The sequence below is a fragment of the Silurus aristotelis genome, assembly GCF_946808225.1.
Source record: "Silurus aristotelis genome assembly, chromosome: 2".
Taxonomy (NCBI): Eukaryota; Metazoa; Chordata; class Actinopteri; order Siluriformes; family Siluridae; genus Silurus; species Silurus aristotelis.
The window spans coordinates 27,129,330-27,152,911 of record NC_139575.1 but is presented as its reverse complement, the minus strand read 5'-3'; the positions used below and the strand labels follow the sequence as shown (position 1 = coordinate 27,152,911).

Sequence of the window (23,582 nt, the reverse complement as noted above, 5' to 3'; positions counted from 1 at the left end):
GTGCTCCTGGTACTGAAAAGCTTTGGTTTATTGAGAGAACTATGGATTCCAACATGAACTGTTACATTCTCAAGCAGAACATGATACCCTCCTGCAGAAACTGGGCCGAACGGCAGTGTTTCAGCATAATAACGACCCAAAACAAACAAACAAACACCAAGATGACAACTGCTTTGCTGAGGAAGCTGAAGGTGATTGAGTGGCCAAGTATATCTATAGACCTGAACCCTACTGAGCACCTGTGGGGCCTCCTCAAGCAGAAGGTGGAGAAGCACCATCTGTCTAACATCCAGCAGCTCTGTGATGTCATTATGGAAGAGTGGAAGAGGATCCCAGCAACATCCTGTGCAGCTCTGGTGAATTCCATGCCCAGGAGAATTAAGGCAGTGCTAGATAACAGTGGTGCTCACACAGAATATTGACACTTTGGACACAGTTTTGACATGTTAATTTAGGGTGTACTCACGTTTGTTGTCAGCTATTTTGACAATAATGTCTTTATGTTGATTTATTTTTAGAGAAAAGTAAATCTGTACTGCTATACAAGCTGCACATTGAATATATATATATAATTTTTTAATAATTTAAAATTTAATTTGATAATTGTATTAGATTTTTTTATTTATTGTTTATTATATTTGTATTTTGCATTTTTTTGTAAAATGCCACTTAAATGCACTGAATGGGTTTAGTTTTTTTACAGATTGCAATTTCAGCAATAATGTTTATGGATGTGTTGAGGGAAGACATCCAGGTAGGTTGAAAGAGGCAGATGTAGAGGACGGGGGTATGGAGACGAATGATCCACTGTGGCGACCCCAAATGGGAGCAGCCCAGAAGAATTTTAGCAATAATGTAAATTTTTCTAAAAAGGAAACAAATTACTTATTCATTTTAAGAGACCCATCCTATTTTATCTTGTATTAATTAAGAAAAAGGACTTGACATCCAATTAATTGAAAATATAGACTAAAATGGTTGCTGAAATGTAAAGGGTGTACTTACATTTGTTTAGCTGAATTCTGTCTTACAACCATACCATCATATAAGTAGACAAAAACCATGCTGTAGCCACCAGAAGCCTGGCTTCTTCCCAGGCCTGACAGAAAGAAAAGGTGTCCAGCACTTTTCTCCTCACAATATGAGACCCAGTTTCCAGCTCATTAAGGCTGACGGATGAAATATGAACACGTTTAATATCCAGCCTAATAGCCTTCGTTGACAAGCCACATAAGTTAGCTGGCTAGAGGACTGTCATGACATTTGGATAATGAACTGTAAATAGGATTTTATTAGGCCTCACTATAGTCGTCTAAAGTGGGGTGAAAAGAGGGCTTATTGTGGCAAAGGTTACGACTTGATTTTAATGCCCTTATTATAGACATTTGTGCTGTTTTAACCAGCAGGGGCAATTTGGTGTTTGTTGGAAACGTGCCAAATCCGAAGGCATATTAGTCAGTCAGATAGAGAATACACTTTCCTGGGCCAAATCCCTCCTCTCTCATCACCTCATCATCACCAATTTATTTACGTTTAAATACATTCATATCGTCCTCACTAAGACCCTTGTGCCTGACAGCTTTTCATTGGCGCTTCTTCATTTTCTGTGAATTATTTTGTTCTTCTTTTGGCGGGGGCTTTTGGGGGGGGCTTGAAATCATATCTTTTCAGAGCTGTCAGGATTAGTGGTGAATATGGTGGGAAATATTTCGATTATAGCTCAGACCTACTTGGGCTACATCACCTGATAATAAGCAGTATGATTCTGAACCAGGTCTATAGTAGCCAGGGTTTGAACACATACTGGTTATACATTTTCCACTGGATCAACAATGTTTTCTACTTGTTGCCATTTACCAGACTACTCCGAAATGTCTAAAGTTAAGGATTCCTTTAGTTATATGAAAATCAGTTGCTTCCTCAGTACAGATTTTTATTTTACGACCTATTTAAATGTAAGGGTAATTTACCTTTATGGTATTTAGCAGATGCCCTTATTTAGAGTGACTTACCTTTATTTCGTACACATGAGCAGTTGAGGGCCTCAGTGCAGTGACAGTTCTGTGGCATTGGACATTTGAACTCAGGATCCTCCGATCAGAAGTCTAATGTATTAAACTCTGAGCTACCACCACCACGTTTATTATTCAAATCTATATCCTGGACTAGTTGCTGTTACTCAAACTTTCACTTTTTTGCATCATGGCTTTATCCAGTTGATGAGCATGTGTAGCCGGCAGTTTCTCTGTTTTGTAGTACTGTTTAGTCAATATCATTTTTAAGAAAAAGCACTGGCACAAGCCAGTGAAACGTCCACATAGTACTTATAATATTCTAGTTTTAGCTAGACACACACACACACACACACACACACACACACACACACACACACACACACACGCACACACACAAACCTCCCACATGCTAGGTTTGTCTAATTTGTATCCACCATAATGTTACCAGGACCAGTGTCTGGTAATTATCTGTTGGTCTCCTCTTTTTGTCTCTTAATTTTGCTGTAGCTCAGAGAGATGGATAGCATGGCATTTCTTCCACTGTTTGGCTGAAATGTTGAGGGCATGGCTCTATTAACTGAAGTCTGAACTTCATCGAGTGTATTAAATGGAGGAGGATAAATTTCTGCGCACAGCTGGAGCCGTGTTATGGAGCACTTTTATACTCACGCACTTAGAGTTTTTAGAGGTAGCCAAGGTTATGATGACAAAAATAGTAGAATTTCTAAGACCATTAATGCACATTCAAGTGTTGATATTTAAGAAACGAAGTATATTGCTTTATTAATATCGGACAGACTGATGCTAGCCCTCTGCCATAAAGATAATGAAGTGGTACAGTTTTAGCGTTATTACATTTTCAGAATTGGCCCAGTCAATACAACCTGAGAATGAGATTTGGAAGGACCTGATCCCTCTGTAGTAGCAGTTAAAATAACAGCATAACCGATTGCTCCTGTGGTGCGACAGTGTGTGGTTTAAGCAAGACCGGGCCATGAATATGGATGGCGTATCAGAACAAATGTCCAGACAGGAGGGGTCACTGCCTGTGCTGCTTTAATTAAAGTGGGGGAAAAAGCAGCCGCTGTCATCCCATAGATAAACCCTCCCACTACCAGCAGCTAGGATTCCCATGTTTTCTTTTGTCCCAGTCTAATCCTGTTATTTCTATTGGGAAGTCAATTTTCTGTTTCTGTATATCCATTTTGCAGAGATCATACTGCTAGATAATGGCTGGTTATTCCTGACTGATACATCTACTGTGGTCATGAAGGTTATGGGGAGTTACACATCTTTCTTTTTTTGTTCATTGGCTCCATCTTAGCTACATATCTAAGAAGAGTAAAAGATTAGACTGCTTTTAAGTGGTGCAACAGAAGGGCATTTGCCTGGCAGTCAGAAATCCAATAGGAGTCCAGTTTTGAAGGCTAAAAAGAGTTAAATGGCAGTGCTCTCTGAGTGGGTGAGATGTTACTCTCTGCCCCGTCTTTTACGAAAAAACACTAGGCAATCGTGGCCATCAGTAAGCTTGTGTATGTAAAAGAGGACATTCACTAAGGGTATCCAGCTGTCTTGAAGGTTGAAAAAGATATCGTGACTGGAAATTATTGTTAAAGGCACATGTTACATTAAGATGTTGCCCTGTCTGTGTTTGAAGAAGTTAAAGCTGTGATAACATCATGTGATCTCATTGGTGAAAAGAACACTCAGTGCTGACGGAAAAATTATAAAGGGAAGCATCTCAGAACAGCAGGATCTCTCGGGATTGACTCGATTTTAGAACTTTTGCGAACATAGGAAACACTGGAGACCCAGGACCCTAACCTCGGTCTAGATCATATGGAAACAGCTGGCCTCAGACTCAGGAAATCCCACCTTTGGCACTAAAATCTGCACATTGGTCATCATATCCCATCTTTCATAATATAGACAGGTATGAGAACTGTACAACGCAAGCCAGCTTTCTGCCAACTAAGGTCTTAGCCCATCCAGGGTGGAGGCCTTATTAGCCTCCCTGTCTGTCTGAAATAATATTTCCTCAATTGATAACCTCATACACCCAGCAGAGGAAAGAATTCACATCCCACTGATATCTTTGGCATTCGCTGTACAACGTGTCAAAATAAAATGGCATGTATGGAATGTCAAGTTGGACACAGCCTTTGTGGTAGGATATTTAGCTGTCTATCTACAGCAATTACATTTGCCTCAGTGTTGTCCATTACCATTAACCAGCCCATCCACATGGCTGACATTCAGTGTAAGTGGATACATTCTTGCCTGTGTTCCAAGCTAGTGTCCTGCCTTTTTTTTTTTTAGGAACCTTTCATTTACACTTCAACTGTATAAGCCATTTTCCCTTTAACTCATGCAAGGCCTGAAGGGATATGGAAACTTCAAAATGAGGTAGACCTCCAGATATGAGTATTTCTTCTGCTTTTAAAAAACTCAAATGCAATCAACTCTGTGAGCTTCATTTAAGATATTTTTCCTTTTGATCATTTCAGCTCCCTAATCATTATCTGGAGTTTTCCGTGTTCTCCGTGTGCATGCTTGGGTTTCTTCTGGGTTCTACGCTGTGCTAAACAACCCCTGTGTGTAAATGAATGCGTGAATGTGTATCAGCTGTAGTCTGGCAGCCTGTCCTTGGTGATTTCTTCCACTGTGCTCAATGTTCTGTTTGAACCTGCACTAAATTGCCAAAAGTATTGGGTCACCTGGTCATACATATAGTTTATGATTTTTGGAGCATTGCATTCCACAATTAGTCCAAATTTGCTCTTATAATTCCCTCCACTCTTCTGGGAAGCTGTTCCACTAGATTTTTGGAGTGTGCTTATGGATATTTGTGTTCATCAGCCACAAGGGTGTTATGAAAGGCAGGTACTGATGTAGGTGAGGAGGTCTGGGGTGCAGTCAGCATTCCAATTCATCCCAAAGGTGTTAAATAGGGATGAGATCAGAGCTCTATAGCAGGCAATGCTGGAACAGGTTTGGGTTTCCAAGTTTAAGCGAATGCAAAATATTATAGCGTATTTATAGACATCCTATACAAATGAGTGCCTCCACCTTTGTCAGGTGACCCAATACTTTTGGCAATATAGTGTTTATACAGATTGAGTTTTAGTTAAAAAAAAAAAAAAAAAGTTAAAAAGTTGGCAAATGACAAGCGGTGTCCTCAAGTATGTGTGACCTTTTCTTTTTGCCGATTAAATGGTACATCACGTATGCTCACATTTTCTCTGATGGTATAGTTAGTCAAGCGACTGATTACTTTGTTAATGCATACACTATCGCCATTAACAGTAGCTATTAGTTATGCTCTGATGTATCAGTTGAGTATGGAACAAAATGTTCCATATGTACCGAATATTAAATTCAAGCTGTTTAAGTAGGCTAGGAGGTTAATACAACTTTGAAATCAATACAGTATGTATGATCAATAACAACAGCAGTGTTTTGCATTATGCACAGTAGACTTTCTTACATTATAAGTAGACACCAGTTTCTGTTATTTTGGATAATTTTAACAAAACAATTAACCAGAATTTGTACGGATTGTTTCGTCCCCATAATCGATATGTGGGAGCATTTAATTAATTGTGTAATAATGTGTAAGTTAATTTAAAATTATTAACCAAGATGGCTTGTATGCCATACATAATAATTACAGCACAGTACATTGACATTGAAAAAAGGATTTTACACAAACCGTAATTGTCGGTTGCGACATGGGAGGTGCTGATGGTGAGTGTGTTACATTGAAGTAAACAACCTGTAGTTCGAGTGTGGGTGTACAAGTAAAGCTGTCCAGCTCAATGTCACTGATCTCTAATTAGCATTTACGTATGGTTGGATGAGTGGCACCAGAGTGAAGTGGCAGAAGGGCGCCAGGTCTACACTGCCCCTTTTGTTAAACACAAAAAGAGCAGGCACCAAATGAACGAATGCGACTCAGAAGGCTATGCAGTTTTACATCAATCAGCCTTGTTTGGCAGTGTACTACATGCCATGTTGATGAGGCAGTGAGTAGTTCAGTCTGTTTGCTTGTTTGGTTATGGGCCAAGCTTTTAGCATGAGCAAGTGATGGGGCAGGCGGCTTCTGAATCGTCTTTGTTTCTGGTTTGTGTGAAAATACATTAAAGGTCACGGAAATCATGACTAATTCATTGGCTCACTTCGTGTTGTCCATTTTTGCCTCGTTTGCTTCGCTTGTAGGACATTAAGCCTATTTTTGCCTTTGTGATGTTGCCATGTTTCAGGGATAACTGTAAATGTGTCCAGCTGAATGCAAGTGGCCTGGAAATTAAAATAAATCCTTCACACGGTCTAAATCCTTTTTACATTTTCTGCTAGATATGCTTTTAAAAGCATTCTAAACTGTAACATTTCTCAAACAGTACAGTGTTAGGAAGCAGATAAAATGTAAAACATGTATTTGGTGGTCTTTATTTCTTACACTACAGTTCAAAGTATATATATTGTTTAATAGAATCGGTTTTAGGCATATTCAGCAGGTTTTCCCAATTGCCCTCACATATGGGTTCATGTAATTAGATTAGATTCAACTTTGTCATTGTGCAAGGTACAAGTAAAGGGCCAATGAAATGGCGTAGATAGTAAGGTAAATGGTCTGTTTGATTAATTTTTCTGGTTGTATTGAAAAGAGAGATTACTTATTATCCTTTTTTTGTTCATTATAATAGTATTCAGATTTCCCTATTTCCTCCCCCAGTCATTATGGCTCATCCCTCTTATGAATATTCAATGAACTCTGTGCTTAATATGCATGAGTAGGTGTGTAAAAGCAGAATTGTGTTAGTGGTATAAAAGCATAAAAGGCAGAGAAAACGGGAGAGCGGGAGAGGGCAGGAAATGACTGCACTTGCACACTTCAGTCTGTTTCACACAGAGAATACTGCAGCGTGGAGTGTGTGTAAATCTTCACTAGTGAGGGAGAGCGTGAGAGAGCAGCTCACAGGAAGGAGGGAGAGAGCATACAGAGTAACTGCTCTCTTCCGGAGAGAAGGCTGGATGGTGTGAACTCTTCATCATGGGATGCAGCCTCTGTACTTTACAGAAGCCAGCAGAGCGATACAAACTACTGTATGAAGTGTGCCGGGTAACTGACTTTCCTTCACTTGTGCATTTCTTATGAATATTTTGGATCTGTGCTAGATGATTGGGATTATTTGGAACTGTGGAAATCTTTTGCATAGAGTCATGTTTGTTGTTTCTTGTATGGACCTCGTGGAGATGATGTCAAATAGTTTTTATTTTATTATTCATGGTTGTGTAATGTCATCTGATGACTCTTGATATTACATATCATTTTAAGATTCTGCTATTCCCTTGGTGTGGATGTGGGTGCTAAATGCAGAATTTTGTGAACTCCGATTTAGCTGCAACCGGTACTCTTGTAATATATATAGATTCATGAGAATAATGGAGCCATTTACAATATATTGTCTTATTCACGAATATAGAAATCATTAAAACACATACATTAGGGCTTTTTTTTTTTTTTTTTACTATTCTCCCTCCACCAAATAAGTTTTCTTCTTCTTTGTTTTTTTCATTGCTATTTTTTTATTTACTTTTTTCAGGGCTCGTGTCTCATTCATTTTCAATCTCAAATTGTTCTTAGTTTACCGTCCTCATTTTTATATATTTTATATATAGACTCTTAGAATTTGTGTATTTTTAAATGAAAGTTGAACACAAAACAAATATAACGAAGGAAATATAGTGTTCATGAAGGTTTTCAGTCAGCACATTTGCACATGAAGTATGGAAATGTTACTGTGTGCTCTTTATTATATTGTCGTATGATCTATGATGTTCGTTTTCAATTTTGTTGTCTTGGGATGCTGAGATCTACTGTTGCAGATGGTAGCTGGGGATGTGATTGAGCCAGCAGGGGGCTGTGTTGAGCCTATTTGTTCAATTACTGACGAGCACACACACACACACAAACACACACACACAAACACACACACACACAAATTGTGGCTTACTCTTACCGTAATCAGTAATGTAGCCAATTTATGTTATGCCTTTAACCTTAACCCAATAACAAAATAACTAAAATATTAAGCTAATAAATTGTAAATAAAAGCACCAGTTGTTGATCCCATATGGAAACAGATGCTTGAAAATGTTCCCAAGAAATTGAGAAATAAGAAACTCCAGAAAGTGCATTGTATTAGCTACTTTATGTATTTTCTGTGCACAAAACACTGTGTGTTTCTCATTTGTAATAGTTTCTGTAGGTATTTCTCTGCTGATATCAATGTTCTGTCTTTGTTCTGTCTGTAAGCTTTGCTTTGATCAAACCTAAGAGAGAGTGGTACTAAGAGCCTTGTTTTAAATTGAGGTAAAAAAAAGTGTGTGTGTGTGTGTGTGTTCAGTGAATTTAGCTTTCAATCCAGAATTTTCAGTTACAGACAAAAAGTGAAATATAGGGCCACCAGATTAGATCACATCCCTTTGTCCTACTCTTTCCATTCTCTATAGAGACCTGTCAATTAGGTTTGATTGGCAGACTGTTAGCTAAGGGCGGCATGCTGTTAGTCTTATTGCCCCCTCGCCTTGCCAATTATTCCGAGCAGGTCTACCATCTGAGTGGACAGAGCTTCAGCACACAAAGGCAGGCGCCCATGTTTATTATCAAACTATTTATCAACCCTCCGATAAAGCATCCGGTGTGCCTTGAAATCTGCCCTTCAGCCTTCTCGTCAAATGATAAGTCAGGAGGAAGACGTTTTTACCTCTATAAGTGTAGGGATAAGCATTATCTCTGTGTGACATTGTCAAAGCCAAGTGACAAGCGGCGTGATTAAATTTCACCAATAAATGTTACCCATCGATGCATCAGATATTTCCGAAAAATCCGCTTGCAGTTTTGTGCATCAGTCTGCTTCCATGACGGGTGATTTATGGTTCTTGTCCATGTGATATGAAACGCTTAATCAGATCATTTTGTAAATATTTAATTCTTAGACATGCAAAGAGCTGTTTGAGAAAGATATGGTTACTGAGAGATTTGTTTTTTGCCAACGTGTTATTCAGTAAGAGCGAGTAAACTCAAGTAAACACTGTTGGATTTTTTTTATTTTGCACGTTTTCCCAATTCACACCACTTTTCTATCATCCAAGTAGGTGACGCTAGAATGTGCTTCCTTCAAGACACTTGAAGAAAGCCACCTCGTAGTCTTTGAGAAAAGCACTTACTGCCTTTCTCAGCATACATCAGCTCAGGCACACACAACAGAATAGTGTTACTCATGATTGACAGCAATGAGCAACACCATCCACCATCCTTTTCACCCAGAAGCACAACTCTTCATACCTGTAGCAGGTTCATGATCTATTAGTAGAGCATTTTTTTTTTTTTTTTTTTTTTTTTTTTTTTTTTGCAATCTCTGGAAAGCAGGCAATTTCTGAATATAGCTCAAAGTTTGATTGAATATGAAACTCCTTCAATCTCTTGTCAGCCATATTTCCCACAATATGCTCCATGGGTGGTTATGGTACTCGTAGTCCTGTGTGGAAATGTAGGACCTGGATTTTCTTTTGTTGAATAGTTCAATGGCAGCAGATAGAGATCGCCTGAGCTTGAACGTGTCTGGTGAAGTCTGGGTGTGCTTGTGGGAGAATGGAGGGGTTACATGGAGGTCCAGACTCCAGTCTGGCCTCATCCTCAGATAATGCATTCACGATCCTATTCATTAGGGTGTTTGGCATCTTGCCAACCCCCAGGATTTTCTCCATCATTTTCTTCCTTCATGCACTTTCGTTTCTGTTTAGTCAGTGTTTCTGAGTCAATCACAGACAGGAGAGAAAATATACTTCCACATGCCAGTTTCTCTTCAAGGTGCACACATGACACGCAGGTCTACTTTTACTAAGTATTTATTCCAGAAGCCTAAAGAATGCAAGTTGTCATGATACCATGGCATCACTGAGCTTAGAAGGGCATTTTTCCAACCTCCTGTCTACTTCTTAAAGCACAAACATTGATCATTAAAAGAGAGCTTAGGCAAAGCTTAAACAATACTAGCTATATTGTTTGGGGGAGGAAAAAAAAAATAAATTCTACCCACTGACTCCAGAAAATGTATCCTATATGGAAAAAAGTATATTAGTACTGGATTTCCTGAAAGCATTCAATGGAAGAAGGGGGGGGGGGGGAGCCCAGACTAGGCACAGTGTGACTTTCTCTAGCTGTCATTGCAAAGAGTTGACCTCACTAAGTGCATCACAACCCCGTGCTGACAGCTTCAAAGCTGGAAGGCTATGCACCATGTGGAGATGCAAGTTTCTCCATTGGTGTTTGCCCTTAATCTGGACGGCTGAACCTGTGTTTGACTGTATATAGACCCAAAAGCAGCCGGTAATCGCCATGGCGCCTGTATTTATTTTGTCTCGTAGCATTCACGCTGACTAGCTTTTTAGATTCTGTAATGATCTTGGCTTTATGGTGTATTCTCTGTCCCAGAGAGCTTCTGATGTGATTAAAACAAATTATCTTAAGGGAGGATAGAAAAGGGTAATTTTGTACGGAAATGAACGTAAATCCAATTACATCGCATGTAGAGATAAGGGTATATCTTGTGCGAGATAGAGGAGAGTGGGAAATAGATTTAGGATGTTACTCGTGCAGATAATCTCATTAACTGTTAAGAATAGTATAAACATTTCTATGGAAACAGTGGTTTGTTTATCGCTAATTAGGAACAGCAAGCTTAAGATTTTGTCAATGACTCTAATAGGACCACGATCTTACAGTTAGGAACGTCCTCAGTGTTCCTGAGGGTTGACGGAGACATGATGGTCAGATTGCGTTGAATGATTTGAGGAGAATCGGGAAATAGGCAGACACTAAGCCTAATCGGAAACAGATTGAGGCCACAGCGCCTCCACAGCTGTTTCGCACTGGAGCAGGTGGTCAGCAGTCACTATTCAATTCAATTCAATTCATTTTTATTTGTATAGCGCTTTTAACAATGAACATTGTCTCAAAGCAGCTTTACACAGATAATGCAGTGATTAAAAATGAATATGTTCTTTATGAGTAAGTTTGTCCCTGATGAGCAAGCCGGTGGCGACTGGCGACTGTGGCAAGAAAAAACTCCCCGAGATGGCATAAGGAAGAAACCTTGAGAGGAACCAGACTCAAGAGGGAACCCATCCTCATCTGGGTTACACCGAATGTCCATTTGTGGCGGGTATACAATGTTGCGGGGTGCAGTGATGATGATCAAAAGCGAAGTGTATTTCTGAGTCAGTGTAGGAGACTGTTGACATCAACTACAGTCCAATCCAGGCAGGCCTGGATGAAGTGGGAAGATCCACGGGGGGGAGAGGGGCAGGAACAGTGGTCACTGGAGCCTCAGGAGCATGTTTAACTCGACCGAGAGAGAGAGAGAGAGAGAGAGAGAGAGAGAGAGAGAGAGAGAGAGAGAGAAAGAGAGAGAGAGAGAGAGAGAGAGAGAGAGAGAGAAAGAGAGAAGAGGGTGACAGGAAGAGAAGGATATGGATTATTAAGTGTACCTATTGTTGCATGAGAGTTAAAGTCACTGTGCAGTTTGGACTCCGGCAAGACTCGCTATAGCAGCATAACTAAAAGGGAGAACCAGAAGGCAACACAGACATGAGGGATCTCTGGGATAAGAGACGGCCCACCACTCCACCATCAACAAACCTGAGTGAACACGTGAATGTGAGGGGACGACAGCGTACAAATATCCCAGTTCACCAAACACTCTATATCAATGTTCCCTCCAGATCTGAGCCTTTACCTGAGAAAAAATCTACTGATTAAAGGCTTGACTGAATAAATATGTTTTTAACCTCGACTTGAACACTGAGACTGTGTCTGAGTCCCGAACACTGGTTGGAAGGCTGTTCCATAACTGCGGGGCTTTATAAGAGAAAGATCTGCCCCCTGCTGTAATCTTCATTATTGGAGGAACCAACAGATAGCCTGCACCTTTTGATCTAAGTAGGCGTGAAAGATCATACTGGTACAGAAGTTCACTCAGATACGGTGGTGCGAGACCATTAAGTGCTTTATATGTCAGTAGTAGAATTTTATAATCAATGCGAGATTTGATTGGGAGCCAGTGTAGACTGATTAATACAGGGGTGATGTGGTCATATTTCCTAGATCTAGTGAGGACTCTTGCTGCTGCATTCTGAACTAACTGAAGCTTATTTATGCACCTACTCGCACACCCAGACAGTAAAGCGTTACAGTAGTCTAATCTAGAAGTAACAAAAGCATGAACTACTTTTTCTGCATCCTGTAACGACATCATATTTCTAATTTTAGCAATATTTCTAAGGTGAAAGAAGGCAATCCTGGTAATATTATTCACGTGAGCCTCAAAGGAAAGACTCGAGTCAATAATCACACCAAGGTCTTTGACAGCCGTACACGCTGAAACAGAAACACCATCCAGAGATGTTAGGTAATCGGAAAGTTTGCTTCTAGCTGCATGTGGTCCTAGTAAAAGTACTTCCGTCTTATCTGAGTTTAGCAGAAGAAAGTTATCGAGCATCCACTGTCTAATGTCCGTACACATTTTTCAACATTGTTAAGCTGATCTCTCTCATCTGGCTTTGCTGAAATATATAGCTGTGTATCATCAGCATAGCAATGGAATCTAATACCATGTTTATGAATAATTTCTTCAAGAGGCAGCATATATAAAGAGAAAAGCAGAGGGCCTAAGACAGATCCTTGAGGAACACCAAACTTTACCTCAGAGAGTGTGGAGAACTCACCATTAACATCAACAAACTGATAGCGATCAGTCAAATAAGACCCTGATCAGAGGCCAATAACAGGTCATTTACCACCTTAACTAGCGCCGTCTCTGTGCTATGATGAGGCCGAAATCCTGACTGATACATTTCAAAAATATTATTCATAAGTAGGTGTGAGCATAACTGCTGTGCTACAACCTTTTCCAAAATTTTGGCTATGAAGGGGAGATTTGATATTGGTCTGTAGTTGGACAGCTGACATGGGTCAAGGTCAGGTTTCTTAATTAGGGGGTGGATAACTGCCAGTTTGAAGGATTTTGGTACAAAACCAGTGCTAATGGAAGAGTTTATTATTTTTAAAACAGGTTCAATTACCTCTGGAATGATCTGTTTAAAGAAACTTGTAGGCAAGGGATCGAGAATGCAGGTTGATGATTTTGATGAGGAAATTAATGAAATTGTCATTCTCGTGAATAGGAGTAAAACTTTGTAATTGATTGTCTGTTATAATTACACTGCTGTCTACAGGGTTACTTGTAAAATAATTTGCCTTTATATTAACCGTCTGGATTTTTTGCCTGATGTTTTCAATTTTATTATTAAAAAAGTTCATGAAATCATTAGTACCTAATGATGGTGTGCATGTGAGTGCAGTGCTTTTATTCCCTGTTAATTTTGCTACCGTGCTGAATAAAAATCTAGGATTATGCTTGTTATTTTCTATGAGGGTGGAGAAATATGCTGATCTAGCAGCACTAAGAGATTTTCTATAAATTAGGAGGCTCCCCTTCCATGCTATTTGAAATACTGTTAATTTTGTTTGACGCCATTTACGTTCTAATTTTCGAGTGGTCTGTTTTAAGGTGCGTGTATGATCATTATACCACTGTGCTAATTTTTTCTCCCTGATCATTTTGGTCTTAAGGGGAGCTACATCATCTAGGGTATAACGTAATGTTGATTCTAGGTGTTTAGTGGCCCAGTCGAGCTCTGCAGGGTCAGACGGAGATCTATCTAATATCGTAATTTCTGGAAGATTGTTAATAAAACGCGCTGCTGTAGCTGACGTGAAAGTACGCTTAACACGATAACGTGGTGAAGTAGTAATGCAATGACTGAGGCAAATTTTAAAAGAGATGAGATAATGGTCTGAAATAGCTTCAGACTGTGGAATTATGACTACGTTTTTTATTTTTAATCCAAATGTTAACAACAAATCGAGAGTGTGTCCACCACTATGAGTGGGTCCTATAACATTCTGATTAATTCCAACTGAATCTAGAATGGACACAACAGCTGCTCTTAAGGAGTCTTCCTGATGATCAAAATAAATGTTAAAATCACCAACAATTAATGCTTTGTCTAGAGAAGTAACTAAATTTGTGATGAAATCTGCAAATTCTATGAGAAAATCAGAGTAGGGCCCTGGGGGTCTATAAATAATAATGAGTGGAATTGTCTGACTGGACCTGCTTTCAGACACTGAATATTTTATGCTGGTGTAAAGAACTTCAAATGTTTTACATTTGTGTTTAGTCTTTTGTGTGACGCTTAGATTATTATTATAAATAGCTGCGACTCCGCCTCCTCTGCCATTTAGACGGGGTTGGTGTATGTAACTATACCCAGGAGGACTCGCTTCATTTAATGCTAAATATTCATTTGGTTTAATCCATGTTTCTGTCAAACACATTATTTTAAACTCCTGGTCGGTAATAATTTCGTTTACATTAAGCGCTTTAGACGTGAGAGATCTAATATTCAGCAATCCTATCTTTAGATCAGAGGTGCTGGCTGTGCGTTCAGTCCTATTTAATTTTATGTTAATCAGGTTACTAAAACAGACTTTCTGAGAATTCCTATATTTTGGTTTCGCTCGGGGGACAGACACAGTCTCAATTTGGTGGATCCTGAGTAACGACTCTGTGCAGCTAGCAGACGGTCGGTTTAGCCTGTCTGTCTGCTCCCTGGCCTTGGCTCTAGACAGTCACTTGTTAACTAGTGCTGTTCTGAGACTATGACCTATACTACAAGAAATGAGAGCAGCACCTTCCCGAGTGGGATGGACACCGTCCCGCCCTAACAGGCCAGCCTTGCCCTCAAAAATGCTCCAATTATTAATGAAGCCCACATTATTTTTGGAGCACCACTCGGACATCCAGCAGTTCAGCGACCATAACCTGCTGTAGGCTACATCGCCACGTCGTATTGGGATGGGGCCAGAGCATATTACAGCATCGGACATTGCCTTCGCTAATTTACACACCTCTATAATATTACTCTTAGTAACCGCTGACTGTCGAAGGCGTATATCATTAGCTCCTGTGTGAAAAACTATCTTAGAGAACCTATGCTTTCCTAAGAATCTAAGCTGACCTGCTATGTCCGGCGCCCTGGCTCCCGGTATACACATGACCTGTGCTGCTGGTGCCCCTAAAGGTCTAGCTAATTTCACGTGCCTCAGAATGGAGTCTCCTAAAACCAGAGCTCTTTCAGGTTTCTCAGCGGGTGCTTCACTGAGGAGAGCAAACCTGTTGGACACGTGAAGCGGAGAGGAATGGTGCTCCCGTGGGCGAGCCTTAGCGTTAGCTTTGGCTTTGCGAATATGCCGCCGAGTCGTCACCCATTCGCCCCGCTGCAAGGGCTCTAATGCCGGAGTCGGGGGAATATTAACTTCACCTAGGGCATCCAGACTTTCCCCTGCAGAACCTGGACTGCTCTCGCACTCACTACTTCTCTCTAGACTCTGGATGCGCTCCTCTAATGCTAAGATCTTCTCCGTCAAAGAGCAAACTAGCTTACACTTCTTACAGATAAATTTATCGCTAACAACGGAGAGAGACTGACTAAACATGTCACACTTCACACACTGAATGAACTGGATGTTCGCCATAGCAGAGAAATTACGTACCCTTAATGTGGTTAATGTACTGTGTGTTCGTAGTTCTGGTGGGAATATCCTCCACGCACTGCTTTCAAATTCTCAAACAGGGATAAAAGCGCTCTTCCGAAAGCAAAAATACACGAGACGGAGCTGCTTGCAGCTTGGTGCGTCCGTGTTCCGTGTTGCACTAGGGACATATCAGTACACTCTGGACAAGCCGAGACAAAACAATCTCTCTCACATGACGAGATACACAAGTGACACGAACAAGGAACAGATACAATGCGATAGCTACAGACACGACATGTAGACAAAACAAGGGTTCAGCATAACAAACAGGCACCAAAACAATGAATTTGAGAGAAGATTAACCATAACGGGGCTAATCAAGATGTAACATCATTCAAAGTTATCACACATGTAAGGTGACAGAAGTTGGGGTCAAATTAATGAAACCAATACAAAAGCAGTGTAACCCAATGAGTACTATCATATATAATAGAACATAAAGGGCAGATTGAAGAAAAAGTCGAGGTTATGCTTAAACCAGGTATTACAAGCCAATACTGCTGTAATCTATATAAGATCAGATAAGAAACGTATTAACAGGTAATGTATTAATGCTAAAAAAAAAATAATAATAAATGTAATTTAATATTGTGTTCATTTGATAAGTATATTCAGTAGACTCGTGGTATGTGTATACTGTATATGTATGAATATGCTGAAATGCAAAATGTGCAAGGACTGCTGTATATAAAGGGAATGATTATAATATTTACAACGGTATTATACTATAACCCGTTAGTTATAACTAGTACTTTAGACTGAAATACAGTACAGATGTGGCGTTTTCTATGGACACACAGGAGCAGGTGTGATTGGGTCTTTTTTTATAGCGGAAATGTTTGAACAGATGCTCACAAGCGCTTTGTTTTGATCCTCAAAAGTAACAAAGACATCAGGACAGATTAAATGTGCCGTCTGCTTTTCCTGGTGTATGCTGTAAAGTCTTTTGTTAGCATGTCTTTGTTCTTCCAGTTGTGATCAAAATACCATGATTGCAGTATGTCATCCTTTTGGATTTTTTTTCTCTCTTTTTTTATTTTTTATTTTTTATTTTTTTTATTTTTTATGAACGGTTCACATTCAGTGTACAATGGATAAATGAGTTCATTTGCGAACGCCTTTGTTGTAACACCTCCAATGTGTTCCTCTGGAGGCTTGTTATTACTGGTAAATGATGGGACATGATTAACGATATAAATTGCATGTGTGAACACATGTTCCGGAGGTGAAAAGCAGGCCATATCCCTAGTGTCCATGCAGAGTGATGAATAAAACATCTTGATAGAGAGGTCTAATCTCTTGTTAGAGCTGTGGGCCTCTTTTTTAAATGCAGATGATGGAGAGCCATTACTTCTCATTATTCCTCGTCAGCCCAAGTCCTCCCTCAGAGCCTAATCATTGCTATCCCACAGTGCCGGACAGCTGATATTTAGGACGTGCAATGGAGGCAGTGAAGCACCCAACTAAGATCATATTTCTTTTGCTTTTTCAGTAGGATCTTAAAAGTGTCATCTTTTAATGATGGTCTTTTGAGAAGATGGAATCTAATGCAGTTCATGTCAACTCCTTATTTCTGACCGATATACATATAGCACTATGCATTTTAAAGTCTGAAATTATGGATTGTGAATGAGCTCCATGTATATTTGGTGCTTCACAAAAAAAAAAAAAAAAAAAAAAAGGCAGTTAAACCATAGTAGCCAATAACTAATTAAAATGTAGACTATTCTATCATTTTGTTTGAAATGTGATTTAATACAGTAATATGGGTTGTCTTGAAAAATAAATAGTAGAATTGATTTAGTTATTTCTTTTATTTTCTTTTTTATGTAACCTTTATTAAAACACAGTGTGCCCAGTGGCATAACTGCCTTTTCTTTATAAACACACATCATCTCCTCCATTCATAAATAATTTATGTTAATACACCTGGTGTTATGTATAAACTATTTAATAACTGTTTAATTATTTTTTTCCCTTTTGGTAAAATCTTAATTTCCCCTTTGTATACACATTTGCACATTCTATGTAACCTAGGAAATTGTGTTACTGTTGACTTGTTGAATACTTTTCTTTTTTTGGAAACTCGAGGATATGACTGGTTACCAGAACTTGCTCAGAACAAGTATATGCATCCTTCATTTAAGTAGAAGTACAGATATTCATGTTGTAGAAAGTCTCTGGTAAAAGTTAAATTACTGCCTACACTTTTTCACTCATGTTAAAGTAAAGAAGTTTGAGCTCGGACTTGTATTTAAGTAAAAAGAAGCCTTTAATATGAACTGTTTGTGTCATTCTGGTAACTGGACCTCACCTCACATTAATTTATTGATTCGAAAGAATTTCACACCCACCATATAGAACACAAGCAGAGAAAATATGATGGTGATCAAGAATGTCTCTTTTTTAGTCATGTTTACATCGCTGACTTCCTCTGTCTCATCCACGTTAGCTATATTAATTGTTAGCCTTGTAGGCTAGCCTACGTCGGTGATGAGTGATAGCCAGGAAATAATACACCAGCGGTAGGCTGAAAAAAGGCACGCAATTACAAGAAACAGGTTGATGGGCTGAAAACGGCGCGCAATGAGACGAAAAAATATTGGTCATATCAACAAATAGATTAAAACTAAAGTAACAAGCTCGGTTTTAAAATGTAGAAATATTTGTGTCCAAAAAAAAAAAGAAAAGAAAAAAGTCAAATATACCACAAATTAATAGTGAAGTACAAATACCAGAAAAGTTTACTTAAGTACAGTAACAAAGTATTCATACTTTATTACTTCCCATCTCTGGATATATCACAGTGCTGTTGATTCAAATCACAGGACTTGTACTGTTTCTTTTTTTTTTTTTTTTTTTTTTTTTTTTTTAAAGAGAAAAAAAAAGCATCATATAAAAGAGCAAACTTCACACGGACTGGTATGGTGGTCATGTTGCATGTTAATTTAAGACATTTCATAAAACTAAGTAAAATGTGCTGTTATTTAGCAAAAAAAAAAAAAAGAAGTGTCTACTTTTGTATATTTAACATTAATGGACTGGTCTTATTTGATTTCTTCCATTAATGTTATGATGCAAGTTATAATGGTAACTCGCATCATGTTTTATTTTTAATATACTGTATGGCCAAATGTTTTGGACACAAACATTCCACCTATCTGTGCTTTTCGAATCCTGATCTATATTTAGTCCTTAATTTTTTGCAGTTATAATAACCTCTACTCTTCTGTGAAGCCTTACACTCGTTTTTGCAGGGTGGCTATGGAGATGTGCTCATTCAGCCACAAGAGTATTAGTGAGTAGGCATTGAGGTCGGGTAAGAGGTCCTAGGGAGCAGTCTGCATTCCAGTTCAGCCAACACTAAGGTGTTTTGTGAGGTAAAGGGCAGGCCGCTGATGGCACTCAAGGGCGCTCATGCCAACTTTGTGGCCCCGGTAATAAAGGTGTGTAAGGTGTCGACAAGTTTTTCGCCATTATAGTGTATAACAAGTTGTGATTGTGATTCTGTTACAAAAATTCATTGCAAATTATAGTCTAAACTGTAGTTAAAGCTAAAGGTATAGGGTTATTTATGTCTGTACATTTGATATTCACCAACAGCTGGGTAGCAAATTCCTTGTGTGTGTCAACACACTTGGCCAATAAACCTGATTCTGATGAATGCCCCCGCTTGTTCTTTGTGAATAGTGTATTCCGTTCATCAATCTAGCAAAATGAGAAACCATTGTTAATTAACGATGATGTAAGTGCAAGCTTCTGCCCTTTTCTAAAGATGAATCAATCCTTCCTTTTCCCTGCCTTTACCTTTAAGACATCACTCAGGCAGCGTTTAAATGCAGCAATGCTTCAGTTTAACTAAATAAAATACAATATAACTCAGTGCAACACTTTATTATCTCTCATTACCTTCTAGCAGCTTGAATAACTTATCCACTCACAGAAAACCTCAGGGCTCAATGACACCTCATACACCGTGAAAGGGAGATGAAATAAATGATGGGAATTTAAGCTTTCAGCCGATCGGGATAAGCAGGCATTTTTAGTTTCGCGTCTCTCGTGTCGTCAGCCCGTCTTTTCGACTTCAGTGATGTTTTATATTCTATAATGATTGACCCACTTATCAACATTTCATCACAAGTAACACTTTTCCATAAAAGTATTCGAAATACAAATCAGAGATCATTGAGAGCCATCTATGCTTCTAGGTAAATTTGCATTAATAGATATTGGCATGTGTAGGCTGGTATCATGATGCATCCGTTCCACTTAGTATTTGACATCATGTGCTAATTTTGGTTCATCTGAGCGTGGGAAAAAATTTGTTTTCCACCTGAAGCAGTTCTTATTAAGCTGTGCAGAATGCTAAAGAGAGCTTGGAGGAAGTGACCGTTTTCCTTTTATCGTTCTCCTCTGGAAAATGCAATGTCCCATGTTTAAACAAGATTAGGTGGAAATAAATAATGCCGTATTTTTCCAAGCAGCTTATGCCCATCACAAGCGTCCTGTCTTCGCTTCCTAATCCACATCAAGAATGCATGCCATCGGAGAAGAAAAGTTGCTTGGTCTCACGCCATCCAAAAGAAGCTCCCATTGCCACCATTAGGCATAAAAGAAGTAAAACACCAACACCAGTTCTGCTGGGTTTGTTCTTGTGACCAGACTACTAAACATGTACGAAAAGGAGGATTAACACACATGTGGTCAGATCTCCTAGTGATTGGGATTTTTGGCAATCCATTTCACTCTTCGCCTTCTTCTCTTCTCTTATGGTTGAAGAATGTGATTGTTACTATCTTACAAAGATTGGTATATTAAAGCTTTGTTTTGGAAGAGTTGACATACTGCCACATTTTCCCAAGGACTAGCTGGGATCACAGCGTGTGCAAAATGAATCAGTGCACTGATCAATACTAACAGGCTATTGCTAACAGACTATTTACTCAAAACACCTCATGGAATGTAAAATCACACTGCTGATTCTGTTCATACAAAGTCTGCCTCATGCTAAGCACTCAAAATGCAAAGCAGTGGTTTATTGCTCATTATTATTGCTCATCATTATTGCTCATTATTATTCCAGGCAAAGAGTGCGCGCTGAGGCCTCCTGCCATTACCAAGGACTCGGCTGAATATTAACATTTACCCAGCTGTCTGATTTAACATAAAATCCTTGAAGGCATTCATTGCCTTAGACATGTAAGATTGCACAAAATGTCAAAACTTAGAATTTCTTTTTTTTTTTTTTTTCCATAATCATTTTTAAGCAGTTTGTCTGAACATTTCTGTTTACTGGCATTGACTTAATGAAAGGCTATTGGAGCCGTGATGTCACTAGTGTCTTACAGGGGTGAACATTTCTGTAGTTCATCAGCACATTTTGAGTGCTTAGCATGAGCCAGACTTTGTATGACTTTGTATGAACAGAGTGTTGGTTCACAGAGTTGCTATCGGCTAAAGGCTACCACTCCCAGCCATTGTAGGCTGTGTCAAAGGTGAGATTGTTGAAAAGGATTTCTGGTGGAGTGTATCCCCTGGTGGGGAGATGGATAAGGGAGGTTCCTGGGTGTAGAGCTCAGGCTGCATGGCCAGTGCTTTGTCTCAGGGGTCATGGGCTCAAGAGGGGAAAGAGATTCCTGGGGAGATCCTGCAGGGAGCCGAGCACAGTGAGTGGAGCATTGTTTTGTTTTTTTTTTTACTCAGAAATTCTTGGATGAAATAAAAGCCCAAAGGAGGATGTTGAAAATGGGATAGAAGGAAAAAAGGTTCAGAGTAATTCTCATGCAATAAACGAGAGTCAGAATTCTAGTGGAATTTCTCCTGCAAATTATTGTATTATTCAAACTTAACATTCTTTTGGAAAAAGATTTGTTATGGATTTGCTTTTTTGTTTAAATAAAGAAATAATTCGGTTCGGGAATTACTCTTATGGTTGTGATTTTCTTCAAAATAGTCTTTTCTAACTTGAAAATTTTTTTACAGGGAGCTCATTTCAGATCCAGTTTGCCTTCAAGATAGGATTAGAGTAAATGCTTTTCTGGTTATAAGTGCTCGAGTAACCGTCGTTCTGCCAGCCGTATATCTTTATCAACGTCTTTTAGATATCTCCTTAATGTTTAAAGTAGGCAAGCTCAAGGATACAACAGCGATCAGATGCCTTGATGGCTTTCATGCAGAAATCTTTTTTATGACTGGTGTCAGATGCAATGTGCATTTATGCTCATCAGAATTCTAATGTTGTGCAGTCCAGAAACACTGAATATTACTATCTTATATTAGCGTCAAGGTAAATCTGAGAAAAGGTTTGTTGCATGTCTGTTTCTTAAGAATACACATCAGTCTCATCATCCCTGGAATGTGCATTTGTGCTTTGCTCAGCTGTAAAACTGTGTGAGAATGTGTAAATTCCCCAGGCGCAAGATCCTATCGAAGCTGTCTCTCATCCAGGAATCACATATGAACACATTGGGATTGCTGTGGCTGGTGAAGCGTTGAGAAGGAGGTGCTCTGTTAGTGCTGTGAGAAAAGAGCCAGCTGACCCTAGGTGTAATATCCAGTTAGTAGTAGTAGTAACTTAATTTAACTAGCTACGATACTCTTTCAGTCGAAAACCACAAACCAGAAATATTTCTGTATTTATATCTGGTATCGGGCTGATTCACAGCCTTAAATAACGTACAGTATGTTAGGGTATATTACTATTATATTAGCTCACTGTATAAGGTGGACTGTATTCTGAATATTCATGAAAAATGTAATAAATTCATTTGGTATTGCTTTTATAAAATACTAATTTTTCCTAGTGCTACTTAAAAAAAAAAATCTTTCGGCCTCTCCTGTTAGGGGTCGCCACAGCAGATCATCCGCTTGTTTGATTTGGCACATGTTTTTACGCTGGATGCCCTTCCTAAAGCAACCCTCCCCATTTATTCGGGCTTGGGACCGGCACTGAGAGTGGCTGGGGTCGGTTCCCTGACCGGGGATCGAACCCGGGCCGCAGCGGTGAGAGCGCCACATCCTAAACACTAGACCACCAGGGACCCTTCCTAGTGCTACTTACTACTTAGATAAGATAGCAGTAACATTAAGATGTGATCTATAGTAGCAGTATTACTGTTCATTATGTTTTAAAATTATGAAATTCCGGAGTAAGAACGGGAGCTTTGAGGAAGGATTTGGACTGTAGTTCATGTCAACAGTCTGCTACAATGACTCAGGACTACAGTTTGCTTCTGATCACAATTACTGTAACCCGCAACATCTTATATCTGCAATAAATGGATATTTGGTGCAACCCAGATGAGGATGGGTTCCCTCTTGAGTCTGGTTCCTCTCAAGGTTTCTTCCTTATGCCATCTTCCTTGCCACAGTCGCCATCAGCATCCTCATCAGGGACAAACTTACTTATAAAGAACATATAAATTTTTTATTACCACATTATCTGTGTAAAGCTGCTTTGAGACAATATTCATTTTTAAAAACACTATACAAATAAAAATGAATAAAAAATAATATGCAGTACTTGTACAGCCTTACTGGCATTGCCTTTCAAGCATCACTATCATATGGACACCTTGCGAAGATTGTTTATTTGTTTACAGCTATATTGTTTCTAGTGTAATTTATAGTTTTTTAATTAACTGACAAGTCTTGATGCGCCTAAAAAATGCATCAGATCCTGCTGTTTTCCGATTAGTTAATCAGTCCTTTTGGCAACCCACTGACAAGTCAAATAAAAAATAAAAAAGTATCTTCGCACATCCTACTTTTGTAATTAACTCTCTACGCCCTGCTATTGGCGTGATGCGGTTTTCATCGCTGCAGGTTAACACGCTGCCCCC

General features: G+C 39.1%; 1 protein-coding gene across 3 annotated transcripts in view; it reads left to right on the top strand.

Annotated features, from left to right (window-relative positions):
• The window catches only part of pdzrn3b (PDZ domain containing RING finger 3b), a 91,810-nt gene that overhangs the window by 55,888 nt on the left and 12,340 nt on the right, over positions 1–23,582 (top strand). Inside the window, exon 1 of one of the 3 annotated variants that reach the window (XM_083531943.1) lies at positions 6,869–7,137. The exons of the other annotated variants lie outside the window; for them this stretch is intronic. Within the exon in view, the coding sequence (XP_083388069.1) occupies positions 7,069–7,137 (69 nt within the window). The 5' untranslated portion in view covers positions 6,869–7,068. Of the gene's footprint in view, positions 1–6,868; positions 7,138–23,582 lie in introns of those variants that run through there. 3 annotated transcript variants of the gene reach the window in all.